Raw genomic sequence first — 18,339 nt, forward strand, 5'->3', positions numbered from 1 at the left:
TTATGCCAACAGCAAGACCACCACCTGCTCAGGCAGGTCATGCTCCAAATGTGACGCCTCACGCCAAGAGGAGGGAGCCCAGCAGCTCAGGTTGTGCTTTGCAGTGTAGTGCTTGCAAGGTTGTCCAAAGAGCTTTCCAGAAACTCCCAGCTTTGAGAGAAATGACAAGGGAGGTTCTGGTATTTCTGTTGCCTGAAGGTAATAATTAGCAGGATTTAGTTTTAATTAACTGAGTGTCAGTAATGTTAAGAAAGTGCTCTTATGTGGAGATTAATGGTTATATTTCTTTGGAAAATAATTGCCTATCTTTGTGCTGGAATTAGTGGTTTGTACCCAACCCATTGAGCAATTGCAGCTTGCTCCATTTCACAGAGAGTAGTTGCCAAGGCAGAATAGGGGAAATGGGCAGTGTTTTTATGGTTCCATGGTTATCCTATGACCTCAAGGCGTAATGGGAACTTCCATTAGGTGTTTAATTGTGATCTAACAAATTTATAGGTAGGATATACCTGGCAAAAACCTCAGTTCTTTTCTGGCCACAGATGTTGGTAAGGGTTTCACTGAGCCATACTTGTAATTTACATCATGAGATGATCATTATATTGAGTTTATGTGTTTGTGTAAGTGCAAGAGTACAAGAGAGATTTCAACACGCTGCAAAGAGTGCCATGCACAGCCACAGCAGCAGCTGGGAAACAGGTGTCTGAGAAGAGGGAACCTAAACCAGGCTCATCACAGATGGGAGAAAGCTGAGGGGGAACCTACTTGCAGCTTTCCACAGCAGGCAGTTCGTAGAGACATAGGCTCTTTTCAGAGGTGTGGAGTGCAGGACAAGAGGCAGTGTATGCAAGTTGCAGCAAGGGCAATTCCAATTTTGCTTAAGAAAAAATTATTTCCTAAGAGCACTGTGCAGCCCTGGGGCAGGGCCTAGAAAGGAGGTGGATTTTCTGTTGTAGGAGATTATAAAATTTGGCTGGACAAGCCTTGCTCTAACTCAGTGATGGCCTTGTTCTGAGCAGGGGATCAGATCAGAGCGTGTGTTGCTCTACTACATTCCTGTGGTGGGAAGCTCTACAAATGCCTTCAGTGCTTTAGGAATTGAAGAGAGACCACGTCAGAGCCTAACAAGCCAGATGTTGAATGACATGAAAAAATACTGGAGCTATGGTTTGTGGTCTCATCCAGAGATACTTGCATGCATGGAGCACTTCTGTGTTGCTCTCACACTAGCTCCTCAGGATGCCAAAGTGGCACAGGAACAGCCAGCCTGGCATCCTGGGCATGACCTGGAGAGATTGGCCTTGTGCATGTCATGACTGAAATGCCCGTAAATGCAGATGAAACACTGTATACCGTGTGCAGTGTGAGTTCAGTAAGGAAGAGTTAATTAGCCTTATCTACCGTGTTCTGTGTTTTCAGGTAAGTGGAGTGTTGGCTGAAAGGGTCATTCCTTGGCAAAGCCTGTATTTTCTGTATTAGCTTCTAATTCGTTTTGTGTCAGGCAACCGCTTTTCCTTCTGAAGTCAAAGATTTGACAAAGAGAATCCGCACAGTGCTCATGGCTACTGCTCAAATGAAAGAACATGAAAAGGACCCAGAAATGTTGGTAGATCTCCAGTACAGTTTAGCCAAATCCTACGCAAGTACCCCAGAGCTCCGTAAAACGTGGCTGGACAGCATGGCCAAGATACACGTGAAGAACGGAGACTTCTCAGAGGTAATTTGTGCGATTAAAAACGTGGTGCGCAACAGGACAGATTTACAGATGACATTTTAATAATTTTCCTTTGTGCTTTGCAGGCAGCCATGTGTTATGTTCACGTAGCAGCCCTTGTTGCAGAGTTCCTGCACAGGAAGAGTAAGTGTCCGCTGTTTGGGAGGCACAAGGAAGATGATGGTGGGGCTTGGGGGTGTCAGAATCTTTTTGAAGACAAGCCTCTCTTAATTTGGTAAATTATTATTTTATAAACAAGCTAAAAAGGGAAAAAAAATATTGCAGTGTATTAAGCTAGAAGATCATGAGTATTTTTTAAGAAATTACTCCAGTTGTTCATACCTGTTTACTTAGACAGCTATGCTATCATGGTGCTGAGTGAAATAAGAACTGACACATCATGTCTTGGTTTAAATGTTCACTTGTATTTTACATCAGGAAATGTGTTCACAGGGGAAGGCCATGTTAAAAACTGAATCAATATGATCATCACAGTTATTACTATAGGCAGTACAGAAAACTATATAATAAAGCAGTCAAAATTCAGTCAAAAAATGAGACTGTAGCCTGACCATACATATATGCAAAGAACAATCAGAAAAAAAGGAGAGTTTTGTGGCTTAGTGCAAAGCAGGAAGGAAGGACAGACCTGTGTGTTCTTAAGTTACACAACATTGCAGGTTTTCTTTTCAATACCTGTTTCACAGTTGATATATTGACCTCATTTCTCAGTTCCATGTAAGGGAGTAATTGTTGAAGTGGACCCTTAACATTTCAGAAAGTTAAGGCTGCATAAAAGCTGATTACTTGCACTGCCTTGCTTGGAAAGTTCTTCAGTGCCCTGCTCAGGAGGCTTGGAGTCCCTCCAAATTCTGTACTTTGTCTTGGCAAAGTGGAAAAATTCAGGGCTTGTTCTTGTGATACATATGCACATTTCACGTGGCTGCAGAGAGGAGGGTATTGAAAGTTCTCAATGTTTTATTTGTACACAAAGGCTGCTTACCACAACTAGTGGTAAAGGAGAACTCCTAAAAGGGAAGAGGAACAAGTCCAAAGGAATATTAAATGAAGTTTGAACACTGAGTTATTTCTGTCACTGGCACTCTTTACATCTACAGAGGCTGGAATGGTTCACTGAAGGCTGAACTACCCAAAGTTTTGGGAGACATAACTGTGCTTCCTTGCTAGGAGTGTGCAATGCTGTCTGCTTACCACCCAGCTCTCCAGCAATAGCTGGATAGGGGTAGAATTACTTTTATTCCTTGGTAGTTGGTGCTCTGTTTTGGATTCAGTGTTAGAGTAATGCTGACAACGCACTGCTGGTTTGGTTGTTGCTCAGTAGTGCTTACTCTGAGTCAAGGACCTCTCAGTGTCTCATGCGGTGCCAGTGAGGAGCTGCACAAAAACCTGGGAAGGAGAATAGTTGGGGCAGCTGACCTGAACTGGCCAAAGGGATATTTCACATCTCAGAATGTCATGCCCAATATATTAACTAGGGGAGTTACCTGGAAAGGGGGCTGGTCTGGGAATGGGTTTGGCATTGGTCAGTGGGTGATGAGCAACTGTATTGTGCATCATTAGATTTTCTTGAGGTTTATATCTCTCTATCTATTTTTATTATTATTATCATAGTTTACTTTGTTTCAATTATTAAACTATTCTTATTTCAACCCATGGGTTTTACTTTTTTTCCCTGATGCTCCTCCTCATCCCAGCAGGGTTAAGTGGGGCAGTGAGAGAGTTGTTGAGCAGTACTGACTTGTCAGCTCAGGTTAAAGTACAGCAGCACGACACATTTGAGATAATTCCACTAATCCATTTGCTTTTGTCTGCTGCAGAACTCTTTCCCAGTGGATGCACTGCCTTCAGGAAAATCACTCCCAACATTGATGAAGAAGGTGCAATGAAAGAAGATGGTGGGATGATGGATGTACATTACAGTGAGGTGAGGTCCTGTACTGTAGATACAGGATATTTGATATCTGATTAGGATTTAGTTTTGGACTTTGTTCATGTGAGCTCTAACAAATTGCAGTTGTGCACTGCTATCTGTAAACAAGACTGTTTGTTCCGCTGCAATTTCCCAAGAGAAATCTGCTCTGAAGAATTTTCTGTGTATGATTCAGACAGGTAAAACTGATGTAAGTTCTTGATTCCTATGAAAGGCTTTTCTAGCACTGAGACTGAAAAAGCTGCACCACAACCTTTGCCTGCTGTGTTATGCAAATGCTAATGCCACCAGCACAGGGCAGCACAGCCAGGTGTGGTATTTCCAAGGAGGGACAGAATGAAGTCAAGCTCTGCAAGGGAGAGGTCATCTTAGGGTCCTCTGGCATTAGGGCTGTGCTGCAGGACACCATGTTAACAGAACAATCCAGAAACCATAGCAAGGCATTGGGGAAGTGGGTAGATCCACCCATGAATCATAAAGTCTCATAAGTACTTCTGCACCGTTGGATCAGCCACGTGGCTGAGCGAGGTGGCCCTGCAGCCCAGCTGCCCATTCACCAAGACTTGAGGATCCTTGGCACCACAGCCCACTGCTATTGCACGCATGTTCCTTGGACGTGTTTCTTAGATGCACACCTCTGACCTCCAGTGCTGTCATGTCCATATGCTCCCAGAGGTTTTGCGGTTTCCTGGGGAAGTAACTAAATAACCAGGACATACTTGCTGGCTACTATGCTAATGATTTATGAATATGTAATGAACTTTTGAAAAATAGCTTGTCCTTTTTCTTCTTCTTCCCCCTTCCCCTCCCCAAAATTTAGAATGCCTTTAGAAAGGCCAGGAATACACAGGGTTTAAACTTACGTAACTGTGATTACTTATTCTGGGATCTGATAAAAGTATCTGAAGTTAAAATGGTTTTATCTTCTAAGTTGGAGTGTTATTAACACCACCCATTTGGTTGCTCTCATAGGAAGTCCTGGTGGAGCTGCTGGAGCAGTGTGTAGATGGCCTGTGGAAAGCAGAGCGTTATGAAACAATTTCTGAAGTTTCCAAACTGATCATTCCTATTTATGAAAAGCGGCATGAATTTGAGGTGGGTATTTTGAACTCGTTTGCATAGAGCAGGTGATTTTCTAGACTGCTAAGAAAAAAACAGGGGACTTCTTTATTTTTGAAGTTACAAATTACTGAATTGGTATCAGTAAAGCACACACTGTGCTTCATTGTTGGTTTTTAAAGAAATTAGTGAAAGCAATGATCTGAAAGGTAATTATCAAAGCTAATGACATGGATGACTCATGTTTAGTGAATAATTACCACCGTCCTTCCTGTAAAATAGAACTGTTGTCATTCCATATGCTCATCAAAGCTAGATTCTTTTTGAGACCTGAGGTTTTCAAGGGTTAAAAACAGAATGAGAACAGTTCAAAGAAAAGACTAGATCTGTGGGTAATTCAGTGGCAAGTGGAGAGGAAGGAAGGAAGGAAGGAAGGAAGCTGTTCTCAGCCTTGCTCCTTCCCACCACCTGCTGTGACCTGTGCTTCAGCTTAATACTGGTCCCCTTTCCCTCCCTCTGCCATGACAGAATATCTGGCCATATAACTGAAGCTGGGGGAAGCCTTGCCTCAATCTATTTTTTTCATTGTAAAGCTGTTTTTAATTAAAAAAATATTGCCAGTTGCTCTGTCTGTGAAGGCTCAGTCAGGAAACACGCTGAGACAGTGCACTCAGCCTTCTCTCCAAGGGTAGTGGTGTTACTGCAGTCTCTGTTACCCTGCAGACCTGACACTAAGCATGTACTTAAAACCAGGTTTTCCAAACAAGAGTGCATGAGTTCAACCTCTTTAGAAATTAAGGTTTCAATTCTCCAGAGGATTGTGTTCAGATATCTTAGTAACTTCTGGTGTTAGCTGGAATGTCCTGCGTGCAAAATCCTGCTTTCATCATAATGTCAAAATCTGATTTCCAGAAACTCACCCAGCTGTACAGAACACTCCATGGAGCATATTCTAAGATACTGGAAGTAATGCACTCAAGGAAGAGGCTTCTTGGAACCTTTTTCAGAGTGGCCTTTTATGGACAAGTAAGCATATACACTGGCTTGCCAGCAACCCCTCACCAGGCAATCTGGCCCCAAAAGCTGCTGCTCTGTCAGACCTGGAGCTGAAAAGCTCCTCTGGTGCAGCCAACCAGTGTGTCTATGTGAATGTTTTGGTGTTGCACACTGGGGATGAGGGTTTGTGTCTGTCTCTAGGAGCACTTGATTTATTACAAAGTTTATGATTCTGCTGGTAGGCTTTTCCTAAAACAACTCAGCAGTTAGGAAATGGCTTAGTGGGTTCAGAAAACACGGAAGGGTTTTTTGTAATTACAGTTTTGTAATTACAGTTACACAGACACAATTTAGTGTGTATAGTATATAACCAATAACAGTATATAACCATAGTAGTCTGTTACAGTAGTAGTAACAGACTTTTTTCTACAGAAAATTGGTGCTCCCTTCTAGGTATTATCAGAGTAAAAGGTTATGAGAGAAGCTGGAGGCAAAATATCTATCAGTGTTGGTTACACACATGTAGAGATAGGTAGTATTTTTGTTAGCTGAGGTAACTGGAAAACTGAATAAAATCTGGGGCTCGGAGTCCCAGGAAGCAGCATGATCTTATCATATCTCGTGAAGTCTTCTGAGCTTAAAAGCAGTTGTGGTTTTATTTTTTCTCTCCACCTGTAGCAGTTAATCTAATAAAGTGTGATACCCTCATGTCCTTTCTGTCTCTGAACAACCTGCTTCTGCTTGTGGACTCATAACCATGGGGGAGGTGCAGGACCCCTCTTTAGAAAACACCATGTAAATTATATTAGCCTTGCCTTTTTTCATTCTTTCTTTTAGAGGAGATGATGAATACCCCTGAAATCATCATGAGTTTGTACCTTTGAATGCCACTGTCACTACACACACAGCATATCCGAGCACTGACTGTTGCTGCAGAAAACATGCATTTTATATTTACTGTCATCTTCTCTGTAACTTTGAATATGTAAAAAGTAAATAAGGTTAGCAACAGATAAAAGGAAACAACTGCTAGCTTAGTTTTCCAGAAGCTGTGGAAATAACTGGGTCAGCCCTTGAAATTAGGCTGTGTAGCATCCTGGCAACCAGTACTTGATCCAGTTTTGCACTTTAAAGCTTTTCTGGGTTTATATTCCAGCTACATGCAGATAGCTTAATGCTGTGTCACAAATTATAACTGGAACAGCTCACCAAAGCATGAAGTTCCCATGCTGTTTCCATTATGGGCAAGATTGGTGATGCAAGCACAGCCTTTGATGCAATTTTGTCTCTATTTACAGTAAATACACCAGATCCCACTTCCCTAAATACAAGAGGAATTAAAGCACAGGAAACCCATTTCTTTTTTTATTGCTTAAAGTCTCTCTCAGCCTACACAAATTCCTTAATTTCAGACTGTTCCTGTGGCTCTGCTGTCAGGGCTTTCTCAACTTACGTATCTTTTTGTTCCTTCTCTATACCTTGTTTGTGTATTATTTTCTCCTGCCTGTCTCTTTCCAACCTTCCAGAAGTTCAAATGCTGGCCAAACCATCTTCCACATTGTTTAGATTTCTCACTGGTTGTCCTCAAGTAATGACGTGTTGTGTTTGTGTTGGTTGGAGAATTTTTTTTTTTTAGACCATTCTTGAAGGAATCTATTAAACAGGCAAAGTTCAGTGATACTTTGTGAGCCATAGCCTTCCAAACCTTTTTGGCTTTCTGAAATGTTAGTAGAAACTTGATTTCCAAGTAGCAAATCTAAGATAAAAGTTTTCCAAATGAAGAAACACGGCTATTCCTCACTGCTTTCTTTTGTGGTTAATGCCAGACATTCTTTGAGGAAGAAGATGGGAAGGAATACATCTATAAGGAACCTAAACTGACAGGCCTCTCGGAGATCTCCTTCAGACTTCTTAAACTTTATGGAGAAAAATTTGGGTCAGAGACTGTAAAGATTATCCAGGATTCTAATAAGGTAGAGTTAAACTGCATGCTTTGTGGAGCTGAAAGAAGATGGCAAAGCATCCCTTCCTTCTGCCAGTGGGAGGGGAAGAATGAGCCCTCTCATCCACCTTCTTACAAACACCCTGCTTCCAATTGCCCCTGGCATTCTCATGCTCCTGTGTGTGGACATGTTGCACAGCTTGACAAGTGTTGGTGTTGCTATGGCTCCCAGGTGTGAACTATGAGTGGGAAATTGCAATCCCCATCGCACTGAGCCTTGTTGAAGGCATTAGAAACCAGCAAAGAGCATCAGGTGACTGGAAGCAGAGCTACTTCTCGTTGCTTTGATGCTGCAAGTCTAAAAGAAAATCTCTTTGGGCCTTGCAGCCTTAGCTCCTTCCTTTTCATATGGAGTACTTATTTATGCTCCCTGCAAGGGCTGTTCATATCCTTAGGCTGTAGTGGGATTTATCTGGGTTACCAAAGACAGTGCTGGTGATCCCGAAGCTGGTTTAGTGCAGGCTTGCAGGTTTGCCTGCCCCAGCACTGTATGAGCACTGGATCATGGTCTGGAAACTTTGTGGTCATATTAGAAGGGCTAAGTAGCCCAGGCCTGTGCTGCATCAATGGATATGGGGATGTGACTGCCTGCTGCAGGAACAGCTTGTTTGGCACCAGGTGATATGTTTCTTGTGCCATGCCTCCTTGTCTTATCTGCTGGTGGACGGTCTAGACATCCCAGCTCAGGGCAAAATGAGCATTTGGTGTGTCACTGGCCTTCATGCAATGAGGCAAGGTCAGCAGGGAATTAGTGTAAAACAGATCCCAGTGGATAGATTAGCCAATTATAACTTATTAACCTTTGCTCCTCCTGTGAGTAACCCTCTTATTTCATAGGTCAGCATTAAAGACCTTGATCCCAAGTATGCCCATATTCAAGTGACTTATGTGAAGCCCTACTTTGAAGACAAAGAAATGTCTGAAAGAAAAACTGAATTTGAAAGAAATCATAATATCAATAGATTTGTATTTGAAACTCCTTTCACTTTATCTGGAAAAAAGCATGGCAGTGTGGAAGAACAATGTAAAAAAAGGACCATTCTAACTAGTAAGTACAAATATCTGAGCATGAGACAGTATCAGTAACTATTAGGAGACTATTATAGCTCATGAAAATATTCCAGAAGTGTCACAAATTCTCTCATCTTAAACAGAATTGTGAGACAATATCTGGTTGGGAGGCGGAATTTACATTGTGTTTTTATGTGCATATTTTTAGAGATTAAAAAATCGTGCTGGTAAATTATAGCCTTGTTTGGGATTTCACTTCCCCAGGGGCAAGCATCTGCTTGTATATGTTCTATGAAGAGTACGACTGTGTGCTGCATGACTTTTCAATCTATACATTTCTTTTGCTGTTTCTGCTAGCTTTGAACTCCTTTCCATACGTAAAGAAGAGAATTCCGGTCAATTATGAACATCAGGTTAATTTAAAACCAATTGATGTTGCTACTGATGAAATAAAGGACAAGACAGCAGAGCTGCAGAAACTCTGCAGCTCTGCTGGTGATGTTGACATGATCCAGCTGCAGCTCAAACTGCAGGGCTGTGTTTCTGTGCAGGTCAGTCTGTTTGATGTCTGTTCAGAATTGCATTTACATACACAGCTCAGAGTGAGGCATTGTCACAACACAACACATTTACTTTCCAGAAATCATCAACTACCCAGGCTTCGGGGCTGCAGCCACCAGCCTCCAGCACAGCTTCCCTGTCATGTTCAGTGCTACAGAAGTGGGTGGCTTGTGGGAATAAACGTTTTCTCCAGTGGTGTTTACAGTGTCAAGTCCAAGTGTAATTGCACATTAATTAGCCATAAGTAACTGCTGAAATATACTTAAGTCTTGAAGATTGTACTGTAAGAATCAGGCACAAACAGCCTTTTTGGAAGCCTGGATTCTCAGTCTGGGTAAGTGACCTTAGGACTCAGACCATGTTTATTTTCCACGTGGAAATAAGGGAAAAACATGAGGAAACAAACTTAATCTCTCTTTCTATCTCCATTTAACTTTTCATCTTAAAAACATAGATGGAAAAACAAATACTCAACTTTTGAAACTTCAGGTGCCTCTGGTGACATTAGTAATGCAGAGTTGATGGCATTGAAATAGAAATAGTATGCTGATCTTGGGTGGGGCTTTTAAAAAATTATTATTATTCCTTTCACAAGTGCCTTGAGCATCTCAGCAGGAGTTCTAGCATAAATGATTTCTTCTTTCATTCTAGGTTAATGCTGGTCCTTTGGCCTATGCCAGAGCTTTCCTAAGTGATAGCCAGTCCGGCAAATATCCTGCTAAGAAGGTGAATGAGTTAAAAGAAATGTTCAGGTAGGATTTCTGATGTAGTAAAAACTAGCAGCTGGCTGGAAGATGGTACCTGCTTTGATTATATTTTTGTCTGTCTCCAAACTCAGCAGATGCTGGATGCTTAGATATGTCATATAAAGTCTTATGGGGTTATAGGTGCTCACACATGAAAAAAGCCAATGAAATTATATTTATCAAGAGTTCCCAAGTCCAGGGCTGTGCTCTCCCTGGGGAGATTTGCTTGAACACTTGCTTCAACAGTTTGTGTGGAAATTTGAGATTATCACATGAAGTGTGTTTGAAAACCAGAGATCTGACAGTCCTGTATTCAGGGGTCTTTGATAATGTGCATTGTTTGCCAGTTTTGCCCGGGGGATTTTTTGCTAGCTAATGACGAACTTGAAATACTTTAAAGCAGATCCTTTCCCAGTTTATGGAAGAGCACTGTTCTTGTTTCTGTTGCTAGTTTTTGAAACTGTGTGACTTGCACAGGTGTTTTTCTAATTTCTGTCTCTTAGGGTAAGTTTTACCTCCCACTTGAAAGTGTCCCCCAATTTATGATTAGGCAACTTGTGTTTTACCTCAGGATGATGAGTCTTTGCCACACTCTTTTCTGGACCTCTCAGGTGCAACCAGTTATCCACCAGCCCCTGCATTTGTTACTCTGTGCTGATGACTTCCATTTCACCTATTTCTCCATTCTCATTGCATGGAGAAAGCATCATTTGGGCTAATCTCATTCTCCTTCCATGTATCAAGTAACTTGGATCAGGGAGTAATCCCTGAAAACATGCCATGCATGGTTTTACTTTCCAGCCTTGCAGTGCAAACACAATCTCCATTTCAGCTGTGAATGCATTTTCATTGAGTTTTATAAAAAAGGAAAATATGTGTGTTAAATGAAACAACAATGAATAACAGACCCAAGAAAGAGCATTATAGCTCCCCATGGTGTGAACTTCCTTCAGGAGGGTGTCTCTGCTGTTAGGAGCCTGACCTCTCACAGCCCTGCTGTGTCACATGCACCCAGCTCTGGCCAGCCCTGCAGGACTGGCTGTCCCATCTACTGAGGATCCAGGCTCTCAAAGGAGCTCCAGCAGAAAGCCCAATACCTGTGTTTCAGTCCCTCTCCATTCCCTGATTTACTGTGCCAGGGATAATCCTGGAATATGACTTGCCCCAAACACTAAAGAAAAGGAGGTGGGAAATACTGAGATTTGCGTGTCTGTTCAGTTGCTTGCTTTGGTAGAAGGCTGGACTGTTGTAATGCCCCAGGTTCATTCCTTTCCTCCCCAGGAAGTTTATCCAAGCCTGTGGAATTGCTCTGGAGCTCAACGAGCGTCTCATTAAGGAGGATCAAGTGGAGTACCATGAAGGGTTAAAATCAAACTTTCGGGATATGGTGAAAGAGCTTTCTGACATCATCCATGAACAGGCATGTACTGCATGGTGGGAGCCCACAGAAGTGGCTCTCTGTGCTTGAAAACTGACTAAGCTGAAAACTGGCTGGGAACTAACTGAAAATGTGATCACTCCTCGTGTTCTGTAGCTAAATATAAAAGGGCAAGTAAGCAAACATGAAAATTAAGCAGTATATTTGGTGGATTCCTAAAACTTCTTTCTGTTGACTGAAAGACTCGGCCTGATGCTGGTATTCAGAGTGCTGCAGGGTGGAGTGTTCAGTGACACACCACTGCCTGCTGTGGTCATCAGAAATCCTGTGCCACGTTTTGCATCATGTCTGCAAATCATAAAGAGGTCACAGGTCAAAGTTCTCTGGCAACATTTCCATTTCCTCAGTTATATCCAGATTATGGGGGTTTTTTTAATATGTTATTTTTCCTTACGTATGTTTTCTTATAATTTTTGCCTAATGCCAACATGCCATTTATATGCACTGTTAAAGTTCATGCTAATTTATTTGATCTGTGTTTTTATGTTTTCTTGGATCTTTCTAGGAAAATACATTTGAATAGTAGCATCATAGAGGTGAGAGATTCAAAGAGCAGTTGTACTTCTACCTAATATCATGCTGTGAAATTAGATGAGAACTGGCTTTCTGAAGTAATTTCCATACCTCTGCTCTTTCATTTTGACATTAATGACAAAAGAAAGCTTGTTGTAGATTTATAGCATCAAGGATATAAAATCAGCAGTACAGATTGCATTGGGGTCCACAGAACTTGAAATTTAGAAGAATGTTTTCAGGATCTCCCAGTTAGTCAATTTACTGACAATGTGTGACTGTGAATTAAAGATGTAACATGTTAACTCACTAAAAATGGATAGGCAAATTCCACAGTCAGTTGAGTAGTTGTTCACACTAATTGAAAAATTTGCAAGTGGCAAAATAATACAACTGCACCAGGCTGCTGCTTGCAAATAAGGTTAATTTACAATAAAATAATGCTTGTGGGAATCAGAGTCTTGTTGTGGAAGAGTACAATATCATTTCAGGGAAACAGTCTCATGATGGGATGATTTTTGTTGTAGGAGTGTAAGGGTGCATCCGTTTGAGAGTGACTGCTGCATTCCTGTTTCTTTTGTTAGATTCCCTTTCTATTCTGCTCATGGCCACCATTTTTTTAGTTTGCAAACTATTGATGTTGCATATATGCCATACTGGTTTTTTCATTGCCACTACCTGCATACTCCACTACTGAACTTTGCTCAGAGAGGCTTGTTCGTAAGAACTGCCACCTGCTTACTCTAAGCTGTTTGCCAGTGCCAAGACATCTAATTTGCATGCAGCTGCTGGAAGTTCTGTGGCTTTTGAATTTTGCAATAGTCAAATCAAAAACAAATCACTCAGTCCTGCACTGTCACAGTACAATAGTTAAGATTATTTTAGAACAAAGAAGCATTGTTAAAACACACTCCCTGTTACCTCAATGGATTTATCCACTGCTGTGTTGTCTTTGGTTAAGGGGCAAAATATGACTGCAATGTCCAGTGAAGGGCTCCCTGGGAAGGATATACTTTTCACTTTCTTCTTGTAATAGCTCAAAAGGCAGCTTAAATGACTATGTTTGTGAACACTGTTTTTCATAGTTGCACAACATTATGTACAACAGCTGACTTGAACTTTGCATTGCCATCAAATGACCTAATATCTAACAAATTCAACCTATTGGAATGAGTTTTCTTATTTTGCAACATTACTCAGTTAAACATAAAAAGTGTAGTGCATTAACTTAGGTTCTCATTGCAAGTAACATGTGCTTTTCTAAATATTATCAGTGTCCCAAAGCAACACAGGCAGTGCCCTTCGTTTGAGATGCAGGGGCAGATGGGAATCACTGGGTCAGCCTATGACCTTATTTACAGATCTTTTAAGCTAAAATGTAAAGACAAAAAATTGGTAAATGGGAGCTGAACAGGTCCAGGAAGTTTCAGAGACTGGCAGAAAGCTGGATGTCCAGAAGCTCTTTATGATGGCCAGTGATCTCAGTTTCACTAATGCAAGTTAAAGGTAACTTAACTTGACTGGTGAACCACATGGTGAAAACAAATACACAGTCAGCTCTGCCAGTCCAGTTGGATCGTGCACTGTCAGAGTGTCCTTCAGGCTACAAAGTACAAAATTTGGACACAGATCTCACAGTCTGTGGGATTTAGCTGCACCTACTCCCCATGCTTACAAAAAAAACTATTAGAATTCTGTTACTGCTAAGACATAATAAAAAACTGTTGTACAGAGAACTATTTCTTTCCTACAGTGCATAGCTGTAGCTAAAAGTGATCCAGTAATACACAGAATAGTGTGTGATATATTAATGCTACAGAAATTGCTAAACTACTCTTCTTTCTTATTTCTTTGTTATGCTGCCTTTGTGAAACAGCTTTGAAGACAAGGTTGGAAATCTCTTTTGCATACCTTTTTAAGCAGCTTGATTATCATAATGAAGTGAAACCTGTATTGAATTTGTGATTGTTTTGCTTTGTTTAGATCTATCATGAAGACACAATGCATTCACCATGGATGCAGGACTCTCTTCATGTCTTCTGTGCGATCAGTGGAACCTCTAGTGATGGAAGTTACTGCTCCCTCAGACCCACTGCTGACATATAAACGTATCAGTCATATTTTACAGAGCCTTCTCAGGAATTCTTGGAACTGTACAAAGGATGTTTAAAATAATCCATGATGAGCAAAGATTCAATTTTGCGGTGGTTTGGTTTGGTTTGGGTTTTTTTTTCCACAAAAAAGAGTTGCCATGCTTTCAAACAGAGTGCTTGCTTACTTTGCTGAGCAACATTGAAAGTGCCTGGGCATTGCACCACTGTGCTTCTTTTCTACTATTTTTTTTAAGCTAAATGAATAGCAGGATGTGGAAAGGCAGTTATCTAAATATGTATTGATTTGCTGAACTATGAATCGAAACAATAACATACTATGTAAAGTTGTACAATGGAATATAGTAAAATGTAAAACTACTTTGTATATATAGGGAGTATAGAGTATATAAAATTTACCATTATATCATATTTGCTGCTAAAAGATTTGTTGGACAGAAGACATGAAGAAGAAATTGTAATCACTGGTAAGAGACCTTTCTCTTCTACAAAGTGACTTGGGTCCAGATACCCCTATTGCACTCAATGAGAGTAAACTTGCCCTAGTCTGGAATAACTAAAACCTAAGTCAGAAATTAAAATTTTCATACATCCTCAGAGCAGATATTTCTAAAGTAATCTCCATGAAAGTTGATCTTACTGTAGCTGATTCTAGTTTTGGGTAGTCTTTCACAGCTGCAGGAGAGAATAGATTGTACTCACTGAGGTCAAACCTGAGAGATGTGTCATTTGATACAAGGTTTCATGCTTGCCACTCATGGTCTCGCACAAATATAAACTCTGAGAACAGCCTAAATTGAGTTGGAAATTATAAGGTGCTTTAACAGCTTTCAGAAAAAATTCTAATAATTGGAGAGATGTGGTTTAAAAAATTGCAGCCCATCAAAATAACTTATACAAAGTTGAGGGATTTGTTAGCACCACAAGTCACGCATGTTCCCTCCTATTAAACAGATCTGTTCTCTGAAAGCTCATTGGTTTTGTTTCATAGGTGGTTGGAGAAAATGTATTTTCCAGAATTCTTTTATTCCTTCTTCCTCTTCCCAAAGCTTTCATACATTCTCTCTTTTTTAATAATACACTTCAGATTCAGGAAGAAGAGAACAGTTCAGTAATTCTTTTATCCAGTGACATTTTTAACATCCGTGTTTTTCAAAATCCTATCAATTGTAAATATGATTCCAGTAGTTCATATGGGAAGGGTGGGAGTTTTAAGGATATGTAACAAAATGCCATAATAAAAGGACTCCAGCTGGGTTTTTAGCTTGGCTGTAGTGTCTATAAAATGTTAAGCTTCTCAATCTTTGTGACAAAAATTATCTTTGAATAGTAACTGGACCACATTTCAAAATGTTTATTATGCATGATTCTAAATACCTACAATTATTCGTATTCTGAGAAAATAATGTTGTGATCCATAAATTCACCCATTAGCTGTTTCAAGCAAAATACAGATGTGCCTATAGCAAACCAGACACATTTCTGCTTCTATGTGCTTTTGTGCCAAACGGGCTCTAAATTTAGCACAAACAGAGGAGGAGAGACTAGTGTGTGTAAATATGGTTAGCACCTTCCTGATTGTTCTGTTTCAACAAATAATATTTAAAAGCATATAGTGACAGTTTTCCAAATTGCTTTACTAAAAAGTGCGAAGCTCGTTAATAGTCAATCCAATACAAGATACTTTTGGAGCTACTTGACCTGTAAATATCAGTAGTAAAGGCATATCTTGACTACAGTCAGCAATGATGAGATATGGACATCCCAAAGCTCTTGCACCATAGCTCTTTCAAATACTACAGGTAACCTAATAGTTTTCCTGAATTTGCAGGGAAATCCTTATGCATGTTTTTTGATATCTTTAATGTTCTGAGATAATATTGTTGTCTGAATTTTTGATTTCTATTCCTTATTTTTACTGGAATTCCAGTGAAATTCTTACTTGTATATTCAGATGTCTTTAATGGTCCGAGATGAATTTTCGTCTGAACTTCTCAAGCTGTTGATATTGGAGTTGTCCTGTCATTTCACTGTCATATACTGGAAAGCTGTCACGGTAATTTGGCCAAAAAAGAAGTGCTTAATACCAGTCCAATTAGAATATATACAGTCACTGCATTTCAGAATATACAGTTTTAATGAATTACAAAAACAATACACCCTAAGGATTTGCCTTCTGTCCTCCTAAATAATTTTTCTTTATTTTCTACAGAAAAATCTCCTTTTTAGATAGGTTATAAAAAGACTGGTAACAAACCAGCTTGTTTTTCCTTTATGTATTCACCGATCTAGAAAGGATGAGGAATGGCCATTATTTTACAGCTGGTTTTAGACAGTGGTGCCAAGAAGATGGTCACATTTTCTCTATCCTTTTCTTACGTAATTGTCCCAGTTTAAAGAAATCCTCCAGATGTTTTCTTATTTATGGCTGAAAGAGCTTAATTCACAGGTATATCTGGAGAGTGTACTATATATGTGCCTGTTTTATGTAGCTGATACTCACATTGGGTACATCCTATTTGCTACTTTTTTGAGAAGAATAGAAATGTCTCTAGTTCATTAACATTTTTTATTTTCTTATATTGCCTGAGGAAAGGCAGGATTTTTTTAGTCTTGAAAATTTAGTGGAACGTATTTCAAATTATGTCCTGGCACACACTCTTGCTATATCTCTGTTTGGCTACATTACATATTTTATCTGAATGCCTCTAATTATTTTTGCTGCAAAACTGCTGTGTAACACATCAAGTCTTCAGAATGGATGTATTGATAATTTTGCATAAAAGGAAAAGAAATGGGATAAATGGGATGTGAGGATTAAGAGGAGTTCGCTACTCTCAGTATCAGGGTTGGTTTGGATAATGGTAGGTGTCAGAGCCAGATGGTTTGCAAATAGGACATACAAAGCAACAAAGGGTCTGCCAGTATTTTATGTACAAGAATTTGCTTTTAGAGGTTTAGAGAGTAAGAAAAGTGTAAACATTTTCTCTCTTTGACCTACTGCTTTTCTCTCTGCAGAGGGATTAGAAAGTATTTTAAGAAAAATAACCTCAGAGCTCCATTTCCTTCCCCCAAAAAAACCTGAAATGAAGAACTTACTGCAGTGAAGGATGTATTTTTACATAATATTTGGTGTTCTAAACTACTTCTGATATCAGGACTTTTCATGAGATGGGCCAGCAAACAAAAAAGCATGGATGAGAGAATACCTGTAGTGTGTAACATGTTTGGTTTTGTTCCAGAAGACCGTTGAATGTACACAAGACAGTATTTTGATATAGAATAAGACTTTACATAAACATAATACCTTTGTCTCAAAGTAGGTAATATATGTTTGTTTTCCCTTTCTAAAGAGACAGAATCCCATGAACTCCACATTATGATTTGAATAACTTGGCCCAAAAGAACTGGAGAAGAATGTAAGTGGAAATTATGGACTCAAAAATTTAATAGAAATTAAACTACATCTTACCCGATTTACCCACTTGAGGAGAGTAGCACGTGTTGATGTTCACTGAGCTGAGTTCGCTAAATAAACAAGGGGTTTTTACTGTGTTGAGGAGCACTGTGTACAGCTAATTCTATGCAACCAGAGTGTAGTACTTGAATAGTATGCTTGTGCCAAGCAGTGGCAAACCAATTGTGATACGCACATAATATTTCAGGTATTTTGGATGTAATTTACTCCCTTTTCATGTAAATCTAACACCTGCTGCTACGTAATCATAACAGGAGTACTTTTATCCTGCATGTTGTACCTACATATGTTGTATGAGCCCTGTTTAAACTTCTGTGTGTGAAAGAGCAGCACCTCCCATATGCCTCAGTTCTTAACTGATGTACTGGACACAGGGGATGAACAGAGCTGCTCAAGATCTTCCTGAGATCAGCTATCCTATACTGCTCTTTTTACTTTCTTTTTCTTGAATAATGAATGATTTTTACAAGAAGCCAGGGAAAAAAATTGCATTGCAGTCAAGTTCAGAGTTTATTCCAGGTCAAAATAAAAGACTACAAAACCAGGAAAAGTAAGTGTTGCAAGAAACATGTTTTGCCTAGGGTTTTTTTAATTTTCTCCTCATTTCACAGAACAGGGTGAGTGATCAGAAGCTAATACCAGTGTAAGATTCATGGTACTAAACCCTAGTGCACTGAGCTATCACATATACTCCCTCTAAAGAAGATTACCATAATAAATCTTCAAACACAGAAGTACACCAAGTGAAATGGTGAACAC

At 39.9% G+C, this 18,339-nt stretch overlaps 1 protein-coding gene across 8 annotated transcripts in view; it reads left to right on the plus strand.

Moving 5' to 3' along the window:
* The window catches only part of DOCK11 (dedicator of cytokinesis 11), an 89,721-nt gene extending 71,591 nt beyond the window's left edge, over positions 1 to 18,130 (plus strand). For 6 of the 8 annotated variants that reach the window (XM_042027678.1, XM_042027661.1, XM_042027711.1 and 3 more), the window contains 11 exons: positions 1,502 to 1,717; positions 1,801 to 1,858; positions 3,553 to 3,659; positions 4,638 to 4,760; positions 5,637 to 5,750; positions 7,547 to 7,693; positions 8,560 to 8,770; positions 9,091 to 9,284; positions 9,946 to 10,046; positions 11,322 to 11,460; positions 13,975 to 18,130. In XM_042027678.1, the coding sequence (XP_041883612.1) occupies positions 1,502 to 1,717; positions 1,801 to 1,858; positions 3,553 to 3,659; positions 4,638 to 4,760; positions 5,637 to 5,750; positions 7,547 to 7,693; positions 8,560 to 8,770; positions 9,091 to 9,284; positions 9,946 to 10,046; positions 11,322 to 11,460; positions 13,975 to 14,097 (1,533 nt within the window). In that variant the 3' untranslated portion in view covers positions 14,098 to 18,130. Of the gene's footprint in view, positions 1 to 12; positions 1,718 to 1,800; positions 1,859 to 3,552; positions 3,660 to 4,637; positions 4,761 to 5,636; positions 5,751 to 7,546; positions 7,694 to 8,559; positions 8,771 to 9,090; positions 9,285 to 9,945; positions 10,047 to 11,321; positions 11,461 to 13,867; positions 13,881 to 13,974 lie in introns of those variants that run through there. The other 2 variants (XM_042027701.1, XM_042027721.1) reach the window with 2 other exon arrangements.
* Positions 18,131 to 18,339: the final 209 nt, after the last annotated feature.

This window comes from Corvus kubaryi, unplaced genomic scaffold (genome assembly GCF_017639235.1).
Source record: "Corvus kubaryi isolate FWS band 111438036 unplaced genomic scaffold, C.kubaryi_AGA036_p1.0 130, whole genome shotgun sequence".
NCBI classification, from domain to species: Eukaryota; Metazoa; Chordata; class Aves; order Passeriformes; family Corvidae; genus Corvus; species Corvus kubaryi.